This window comes from Condylura cristata, unplaced genomic scaffold (assembly GCF_000260355.1).
Source record: "Condylura cristata isolate star-nosed mole 26May11 unplaced genomic scaffold, ConCri1.0 scaffold00007, whole genome shotgun sequence".
Taxonomy (NCBI): domain Eukaryota; kingdom Metazoa; phylum Chordata; class Mammalia; order Eulipotyphla; family Talpidae; genus Condylura; species Condylura cristata.
Genome location: NW_004567108.1, coordinates 53,256,994 through 53,267,422, shown reverse-complemented (window position 1 = coordinate 53,267,422; position 10,429 = coordinate 53,256,994). Strand labels below are relative to the sequence as shown.

Sequence of the window (10,429 nt, the reverse complement as noted above, 5' to 3'; positions counted from 1 at the left end):
GGTTAAAAAATATGTCCCTGCTTTAAGAAGCACACAGGTTACCAGTAATCAACTAACGCTAAAATAACAATGGGTTTTTAACACAAAGCAAAATCTAAGCACAACGTGTCAATAATTTTTCAGTTTTGTTACTTCCTCTTTAAGGCAATGCTGAGTGAAAGTATGTTCTTCTTTTCATAAATTTTATCGCTAAAGTATACATCTGTACTAATAAACATAGTGAAATGCATGGGATTGTATTCCCAGAGATTAGAGTGGTCATCTATGAATGAAGCTTGCATCATATTAAAATAAAAGCTTGTATTATCTACATGCTAGAGCAATTATTTTCAATAGTAAATTTCAGACCCGAAAACTAAGAGTCTGTATACCATATACATAAATGAAACATGAAATTAAGCCAACGTCCACGTTTCAGTGCAGAATCTTCCTAATAGTTTCAGTAAGGTTGCCTTAGTCCTAAAAGCAACGGTAGGTTGGCAGCATCTTCTGCTTAAAGGTCTCATTCCTACCCGCCAGACCAGCGGACAGCCAATCAACGAAGGAGTTTCTCCTTTCGTCTATACCCGCCCCGGACCAGGAACAACTGAGTCGGAGGAGCGATTTGATTGGCTATAAAGTAGTGACGCAGAACTCTCTCAACGCCATTGAGAGTCCGCTTCCCTAGAGTTCGTTCATATTCCGCTTTCTGATTGGTCCTTAGCAAGAGGGCGGAGACACTAGCCGAAATTGACCTCTGGCTTTCCACTCGAGTGAAAATGGCGGCGGCCAGGTGTAGGAGGCTTGTGTTCCGTGGTCCGGGGCTGTCACTGCACACGGCGACCGAAGCCGCGGCCAAGACTCTGGAACCCACCGGACCAGATGTCGCAGTGGCCCCTTTAGCACGCTATCCGCCGATTGTGGCCTCGCTGACTGCCAAGAGCAAGGCCGCGCGACAGCGGCGAGTGGAGCGATGGCAGGCGAAGGTACACGCGGCCGAGTCGGTGAACGAGAAGCTGCAAATCCTCACCAAGATGCAGTTCATGAAGTACATAGTTTACCCGCAGACCTTCGCCCTGAATGCCGACCGCTGGTATCAGGGCTTCACCAAGACCGTGTTCCTGTCCGGTCTGCCACCACCGCCCGCCCAACCGGCGCCCGCACCTGCTCTGGACCTTGGGGCCCTCCGTGCGGTGGCTTGTGACTGCCTTCTGCAGGAGCACTTCTTCTTGCGGCGCAAGCGGCGGGCGCCCATCTACCAGGAGCGTGAGGCGATCGCCTCGCCCTTCCTGGATCAGCTGGTGGCAGCCCTCACGGGCCTGCTCAGCCCACACAACCCGACTCTGGCTACCGCCATCCTCGGTGAGCCTCGGCCCCGCGACCCCTGGCTGGAGAGATGTCGGGGCTGAAGGGTGTACTTCTCCTGATCTTTGCCCGCTTTCCATTTCACTCTGCCTTGTGAGTTTCTCGTTTGTTGGTTCCAACTTGGAGGCAGACAAGAAATGGGAGACAGGGGTCACCTACCGGCATTGCCACCTACTAACTATGCAATCCCCAGACTAGTAATCTAATGCCTGTAGGACTCCAGTCATTTAGCATTGTTGGTTAAGAAACTCGTAGAGTGGGACAGCTCTGGGGTTGTCTGCTGGTTCTTCCATCAAAGAATTACGTGATCGTGTCAATTCATTAACTTCTTTTAGTTAGCCACCTAATTTTACTCATTTTCGAGATGAGAATTGTAGTAGTCGTACTTAGTCAAAGGACCGTCAAGATTAAATGCCATCTTGACTAAAATATTTGAGGTACTTAGTATGTGTGTGACCCTGTAGCAGTTTTTTTGTGTGCCAGTTAATTTATTTCTCACAATAACTGATTACAGTAGGTACCGTTGTTTTATTAAAAACAAATAGGCACAAAAATGTAAAATGAGCCCAGTCACAGAGCCTGTAACTGGCAGATTGGAGTTCAGGATTCAAACCCAGCCATTCTGTATTTGCAATAAACAAATCAGCAACTTCTATTTAATCTTAGGTGTAGATGTGAAAAATTATTGGTGGTTGGTTGAAAAGAATCAATACTTCTGATGTGGTCATTTTATATCTACCACCTAGTAGTATCTTATTTAACTAGTAAACTGGTGATATTCCTGTTGACCTTTTTTTATTCTTAACTGAGGAACTTTTGGTTACACGGTATAGTGTAGTGATGAAACAAATAGTAAGTATTTGAGTGTGATAGTTAAGTCATTATTGAAGTTTAATTATTACATATTAATATGTAATTAGTTAAATTATTAATCTTTAATATTAAAGAGTAATTTTTTTAATTAGGCACTTTTTTTTTAAGATTTGTTTTATTTATGTATGCAGAACTGGGGTACAGGCCAGAGGTGCAGGGGGGTAAGAGAGACTGGGGAGCAGAACAGACAGGTGTACTGAAATACACTGCTGAGGGGAGCAGCAGGCAAGACAGGAGAGGTCTGCTGTGCCATGTGGTCACCTCCCTGGCTGGGGATCAAATTTGTTGCCTCAGTGGCTGTGATAGCTTCATAGTGCTATGCTTTAACCCTTTGTACCACCAGGGAAGGCCCTAATTTGACACATTTGTAAGGTATGTATTGTGAGTTAATACTTAGCAACAGTATTTTTATTAATTACTATTTAGCTTTCTAAGAATAACCAAATTTATCTAAATAATTGGATGTGAAAATTTTAATATCTTTTTATAGATAATAAACGCCCGGTTCACTTTTACTGGATGCGGGGTGAAGAAATTATTTCTTGCGGTCATCGGAAAGGTCGAGTTGATGCTTTGCGATACCAAATAAATGATAAACCACACAACCAGATTCGAATATCCAAACAGCTCCCAGAGGTAAGCTATTGGCACATATCTCTTGACATGGTAAAGGGTTTGGTAGGGTAAAACATTTTGGGATGGATCCTTTGCTCTTTGAATACATCTCATCTAAGATTCTTTTGTTTAACCTGATACATATGTTGTGCAAAGATCAAATAATCATTTTAACTTGGGTTGAGGCATCAGCTTTCAAGACCATGCAGATCTTTTCCTTTTCTTAATAAAAAGACACTTTAAATTTACTGTAGACTACATGTACTACCTAATCATAAATCAAGGCATTTTTAGTGTGATAAAATGGACATTTTGCATATTTGCAGTTCTTTGGAGAAAAACTAGTATATTTTGAGTATTGTCCTTTTGTCCATTTGAGAGATTGACACGTTTTTTTCTGTAAAGTTCTGGATAGTAAATATTTTGGGTGTTGGGGACATGAAGTCACTGTAACCACTGTTCAGCTTGATTATTATCTGTAAAATATGTAAGTGAATGCGAATGACTGTTCCAATAAAGCTTTATTTGTAAAAACATGTGCTGACTGAATTTAGCCCATCATTAAATGGTAATGTTATCAAATCATTTTGTAAAAACATCTCGTTATGTGATTATACATTTATTAAGAATAAAGAAAACATGTACTATAGTATTGCTGTGAATTCACTTCCTCTTTTTCTTTTAAGTTTGTGCCACTGGATTATTCTGTTCCTATAGAGATCCCAGTTATGAATTGTAAGCCAGACAAACTTCCTTTATTCAAACGGCAATATGAAAACAACATATTTACTGGTAAGTTTCTCTTTGGATGCTATAAATGTGTTTGAAGTATGTTGTGTGAATTTTCATAATACTTGATCCAGATCCAGAGATTCAGATAGTTCACTAACAATATAATTCATAATCTCAGTTGAAAAGCACATGAAAATTGGGGGAAAATATTCTTTCAGTTTATCCTTTTAAATCTAACTTCTTTGTACCGAATTAGCAATATTTAACTTTAAAACATAGCTACACTGGGTCTTCCCTGGTGGCGCAGTGGGTTAAAGCACAGCAATAAGAAGCTAAAGCCACTTCAGCATGAATTTGTTCCTCTCCCACCCTGGAGGTGATCCACATGGTGTGGCAGGCGTCTCCTGACAGCCCGATGCTCCCCTCAGCAGTGTACTTCCATTATCTACCTGTTCTGTTACCCGCTCTGTGTCCGGTGAATACTCTCACTGTCCCTGAACCTCTGGACTGTACCCCAGTTCTGTATAAATAAATAAATCTTTAAAAAAATATATAGCAGCCCTCCCTGGTGGCGCAGCGGGTTAAAGTGCAGCACTGAGAAGCTTAAGCCACTTCCGCATGAGTTCGATTCCCGCCTGCCCCGGAGGTGACCACATGGCGTGGCAGACCTCTCCTGACCCGCCCGCTGCTCCCCTCAGCAGTGTACTTCCTCGATCTGCCTGTTATGCTCCCCACTCTGTCTCTGGTGAAGCCTCTCGCTGCCCCTGAGCCTCTGGCCTGTACCCCAGCTCTGTATGCACAAATAAATAAAATCTTTAAAATATATATATATACATATATATATATATATATATATATATATATATAGCTACACTTATTGATATGCTTTGTTAATTTATTATATAGAAAACGTAATTTTTTTCAAAAGTAGACAAGTATAGATTTAGACTTGAGGCAGTGACTGATACTTGCTGAAGCCTCTTGTTAAGCTACACACTGCAATAACTGTCAGTAATACATTACTCTATTACTCTAATAATGTGATTGCAATAATACATTAAATTGGTATCTTATTCATGCAGGTCATTCTTTTGCTATTTTTCTTCATTTTTAAGAAAAATAGCTATTTTCTCCAGTTATAAGAAAAATAGCAAATTTAAGGAAGAATTTTGTTCTTTTTTTTATTATAGTAGTTTGTTTTTACATCATTTTGTGCCTTTTTCCATCTCACTTGTAATCCCCATGGACTTCACACCACCAATTCACCATGTGCCATCACCATAGTTCCTTGCACTCCCCCATTTTTGATCCCATTCCCCACTCTACCCCCATAAAATGTCTCTGGTATATAGTTGTTCATTATTATTTACCCCTGGTCCTTTATACTCATGCTATGAGTGAAACCATCTGGTAGTTTTCCTTTTCTTTCTGGCTTGTTTCACTAAGCATGATCCCTTCCAGCTCCATCCATGTTGTTGCAAAAGGCAAGTGTTTATCTTTCTTCATCGCTGAATAATATTCCATTGTATATATGTATCACATCTCTTTAACTTGAAGATTTTTTTTTTTTAAAGATTTATTTATTTATTCATACAGAACTGGGGTACAGGTCAGAGATGCGGAGGGTGAGAGGTTTCACCAGAGACAGTGGGGAGCAGAACATGCAGATTGACGAAGTACACTGCTGAGGGGAGCAGCGGGCGGGTCAGGAGAGGTCTGCCTCACCATGTGGATGACCTCCGGTGCAGGCGGGAATCGAACTCATGCGGAAGTGGTTTAAGCTTCTTTGTGCTGTGCTTTAGCCCGCTGCGCCACCAGGGAGGGCCCCTAACTTGAAGATTTTTAAGAAAGTTTTATAGTAGTCCTCCAGCTCTCTTTCATTATCAATACCTTATTGGTCATTGTAATTGTAGAGATTGAATTTTGGGGAACTTTTAGTTGAAACACTTGACCACTGTAGTCAAGAATGTCACTAATTATAAAATATTGGCCTTTATTTTCTTTATTTAGAAACAGTATAAAAGCCAATTCTATAATAGGAATAAGCTATGTAATTATATTACATTAAAATTTTAAGGAATTTTTTTTAATTCATGAAGTTATTTGTATTTTTTGGTGAATATAATGGAAAATAATAAAGCTGATGCTGATGACTAGAGGATTTTAAAGCAGTAAGTATGAAATTTCAATAAACTTTATATTGTATTTTTTCTTCTACATATTTTCTCGCTTAGTGAATTTGATAGCTAGCTTATTGTACTTTCAGGTGAAATGTAACTAGTATGATGAATGAAATAAGCCAGTGTTCAAAACATTTGTGTGTTTTGAACACTGATCAGCTGATGTGTAAAGAAGGAAAATGGGATTGAAGCAAATATTAGGATTCAGTGCTCAAGATAGACTATATGTACATTTCATCTGAAATTTTTTTTCCTTTGTGCTTCAGGCTCAAGGACAGCAGATCCATGCTGTTATGGTCATACCCAGTTTCATCTGTTACCTGACAAATATAAAAGGGAAAGACTTTTGAAACGGAACTGTGCTGATCAGATAGAGGTGGTTTTTAGAGCGAATGCTATTGCCAGCCTTTTTGCTTGGACTGGAGCACAAGCTATGTACCAAGGTAAGCATAATTTTATGGTATTCTTGAACAATATCTGTGCCACTTATATGGTTCAAATAGTTTTATCTAGATAAAAATGTAGGTTGAATCTGAAGCTGTTGTAAACTCTTACGGTGGTACTAAATACAATTGGTTTAAAAATCCATAACCAAGTACATTTGAAATTGGCAAATGTCATTTAAGTAGTTATATTAAATATTCCTTTATCCATCTCTGTGCATGTATATTTTTTTTTCTCATAACATTCTCAAGCATTTCAAACACTATAGCCAACAAAGTCAACTAAAGGACAGCAATTTCTGAAACTATAAAAGGAAATTACTTGGTGGACTAAATTTTAGATTGTCACAACTGTCCTATATAACCTCTTCAAAGATCATATCCGGAAAGGAGATTAATAGATTGTAATTCTAATCAGCCTTTGAAGGCTTTTTAATGTATAAGATACTGTTGTACTTAGAGACACAGTATTGAATGAGACAGGATCCTATCATGCCCTCCTGAAATTTACAATGAGGAGATTAAAGATGATAAGTGTATTATTTTTAGCTAGTGTATATACCAGAATAGAATGATTTATAGATTATGGATTTAAATGAAGCATGGGACAGGATCTATTAAAACAAAGTAATTTAGGAGAGGTCCATAGAAGATTACATTTGAACAGAGTCCTGAGTGGTAAGCTACCTCCTGTGCACAAACTTGGGGAAACACTACCATCCAAAGGAATGTCAAGTGGAAGTCTCGAAGATGAGAGCAGACTCATTGTGTTTGAAGAACATCAGAAAGGCTAAGGAAGAAAGGGAGGGAGAGAATGATGGGAAGCGATACAGAGGAAGCCAGAGGCCCCACCGCATAGAACTTCCAGAGATCATTATGCAGCATTTATAATTTATTAGAAAAGCTGCAGTAATATTTGTGGTTAGATTTGTGGTTAGATTCATCCTCTATAAATATCCAGGAGGAATTCTTATAGAGATTTAACTATTGTCAAGTTCACCTTTTCCTTTTACATGTCTATTTTTAACTTTATCTTACAATTGTTGACTTAGTAGAAATAATTTAAACAGGGTAGATATAGGAGTAGACAGAATCAGAAAAAAGTGCAAGAAAACTTTCCTCAAAGATGTTAGAGTGGCATCATTTCTTTAAGAAAATAAAAATCCTTTTTATTGACAATAATTTAAGCCCATGTTTTAGCAATATTATTCTTGACTACCCTTCATTAAGGTTCGTATAAAATATATGGAGGGAAATCTAGTTTCTTTGTACTAGCAGTTAGATTTAAAAGTATTAAAGCCAGCCAACCTGGAACAAGTAGCCATCAGAAATTTTGAGTAGTAAAGGTGCTAATTAAGGTTCCCAGTAACCTTATGATGGCATAGGACATGTTAAATAAAATGACAGCCACATATAAAATTGATTTTGAAATACGTTTTTTCATTTCTTAGGAAATCATTTTCCTAGAGGCTTTTTTTTTTGTGTGTGTGTGTGTGTGGATTTGATAATGTAAATGGCCAAAATGGTTATTGGGTGGAAAGTACGCTGGTATAGGGAAAATTTTAATATATTAGAAGCCAATGAGTAATTATGTAGTAAGTGCCAGAGGGAGAAGTGATTTTCATAAGTAGAGCTTGCTGTTCTTTTTGGATGAAGGGGGATAAGGCTGAAAGCTGAGGAAGGTCAAAGTTGTTGACAAAAGACCCTTCATGATTTGAGGGATATTACAAGAGAGGAAATGATTTGTTGCAGAAATGGGATATAAGAATGGAAGGGAGGGAATAGAAGGAGGGCCCTCCCTGGTGGTGCAATAGGTTAGGACGCAGCCCTGAAAGCTGGCCACAGCTCCTTCAGTGCCAGTTCAATCCCTGGCTGGAGAGGTGACCCATATAGCTCCACAGACCTCTCCTGTGTGGCCCCTCAGCAAGGTACTTTGTCAGTCGACCTGCTCTGCTCTCCACTGTCTCTGATGAATCCTCTTACCACTCCTGTACCTCTGGCCTATATCCCAGTTCTGTATGCAAAAAAAAAAAAAAAAGAACAGAAGGGAAAACCTGGGCGTGTAAAATATCTAGGTTTCAGGAAGTGTTTGGTACACTTTAATGTGTTTATTTTGTTAAATATAACAGAATCTGTAAATTTGTTTTTATTTCCTTTTTTTGAAGATTTATTTACTTATACATTCAAGAACTGGGGTGTAGGCCAAAGGTGCAAGGAGAGTGAGAGTGAACTCAGAATCACCAGAGACAGAGTGGGGGGCAGAGAGGGGAGCAGTAGGCGAGACAGGAGAGGTCTGCTGTGCCATGTGGGTCAGCTCCCTGGCCAGGGATCGAATTCATGCCAGTGTGGTTGGTGAGAGCTTCATAGTGTTGAGACTTTAACCCCTGTGCCACTAGAGTGTGTAAACTTCAGTACAACTTTCTTCTACAGGTTTCTGGAGCCAAGCAGATGTTACTCGTCCATTTGTCTCCCAGGGTGTGATCACAGATGGAAAATACTTTTCCTTTTTCTGCTACCAGTTAAATACCTTGGCACTCACTACCCAAGCTGATCAAAATAACCCTCGGAAAAATATATGTTGGGGGACACAGAGTAAGCCTCTTTATGACACGATTGAAGATAATGTTGTGAAAGGTTTTAACGATGATGTTCTACTTCAGATAGTTCACTTTCTTCTGAATAGACCAAAAGAAGACAAACCACAGCTGTTGGAAAATTAAGGAAAAGCATTTCATTCAGGACTTTGTGATCACTTAATTTCACTGAAGAGAAAGTAAATGGAATTTTGATAATGAGGCTTATACTGTCAAAGAATGTTTGGATATTTTTAGGTGAAGATTTCTCATGTTAACCTGTGATTTGGACTTCATTTTGTTCAGAATAAACAATTTATAAAATTGAGGTTTGATTATAGATATATTGATTTAAACATTTTATTCACATATGACCGATGATACTAATTGAGCTGTCTTCAATATTTGGCATTAATTGCATGTGATTTTGAAAGTAACATGGCAAATAATTCAAATGCTTAAGAATATGTAGAAGTTTTTTTTTTTAATTAATAATGTGGTATAAATTTTCATAACTGCTCAAACCCCTTTAAAGCATTAGTAGTATTTTACACATGTAGGAACCAGTCCAGAAGAATTATTACTTTTCCACATTTTCATGGATGAGTAAAATGTAACAGATGCAACTTAGGCTCAGGAAATATTAACATGTTTTAGGTAGTACTGTTTGCTTTACCCCAAGGATTAGAAAACTAAGTTTGCTGTGTTTCACATCGTCAGTTGGCCAATAATCTTGTTGAAAATTAAGACTCATTCAAAAGCACCTTTAAGGAGAAAAAAAATTATCTTTGTATAATTATGCTTTACTTCTTATTTTACATTACCTCCTGTTGTGAATTTTAAATATTCCTTAATGTACAGTAATTATATGATGAATAATTCTTCTTCTTTCCTCCCTCACTTGCTCCTTCCTTCCCTTTTTTACTAGAAGCCTACAGGGTATTTGCCAAAAATGATTGTAAAACTGAAGAAATATCATTTGAAAAATGTACTGCTGCTTAGTAAGTGCTTGCTTTTGCAAGGCATTGTTCTATTCTATAATATTCTACTGCTGTGCTTCTCCCAGAATGCCATACAGTCTCATTTCACCATTCTTTTTTGCATTTATTTATTTATTTTAAATAATATAATAGTTTATTTTTACATCATTTTGTGCGTTTTTCCATCTCAGTTGTAATCCCCATGGGCTTCCCCTCACCAAATCACCCGTGTGCCATCACCATAGTCCAGTGCGTCTCCCTCCCCCCCCCACTGTTTTTGATCCCATTCCTCACTCCATCCCCATAAAATGTCTCTTTCACTTCACCATTCTTTTTTTTTAACCTGTTTACAAAGCTTGGGGTACAGTTTTCTATCCTTGGTCTTGTCTTTTCTGACCTGTCTGTTGTACTCTCATTCATTCTTCAAACTCCAGGTAAATTATCACTAATCTTGGCTCTCACTTTCTAATTTAAGAGAACAATTTGAGTTATCATTCTTGATTTCTGCTTCCTTAAAACATAATTATCTCAGAAGATTGTAAGATTTATTTAGTCTATGTGAAAAGTGCTTTCAAATTACTATGTAATTAGAATGTAGGCTCAGTTGAAATACCATTTCTTTTTCTCAGCTGATTATATTTAATTACCCACCCTTTAAATATGTATACCTCTATGATAACACCTGTTTC

General features: G+C 38.2%; 1 protein-coding gene across 1 annotated transcript; it reads left to right on the top strand.

The window, feature by feature from the left end:
- Nucleotides 1-758: 758 nt before the first annotated feature.
- Nucleotides 759-9,088, top strand: MRPS30 (mitochondrial ribosomal protein S30). The gene is made up of 5 exons (XM_004678334.2): nucleotides 759-1,341; nucleotides 2,708-2,853; nucleotides 3,519-3,624; nucleotides 6,011-6,187; nucleotides 8,618-9,088. Exons 1-5 carry the CDS (start codon nucleotides 759-761, stop codon nucleotides 8,905-8,907), a joined length of 1,302 nt encoding a protein of 433 aa, XP_004678391.1. The 3' UTR covers nucleotides 8,908-9,088.
- The last annotated feature ends 1,341 nt before the right edge of the window (nucleotides 9,089-10,429 follow it).

Coding starts and splice junctions, on each gene's coding strand:
- MRPS30 (XM_004678334.2), top strand. CDS start 759: ATGGCGGCGGCCAGGTGTAGGAGGCTTGTGTTCCGTGGTCCGGGGCTG. Junction 1,342..2,707: donor TCTGGCTACCGCCATCCTCG/GTGAGCCTCGGC, acceptor ATCTTTTTATAG/ATAATAAACGCCCGGTTCAC. Junction 6,188..8,617: donor AGCACAAGCTATGTACCAAG/GTAAGCATAATT, acceptor TTTCTTCTACAG/GTTTCTGGAGCCAAGCAGAT.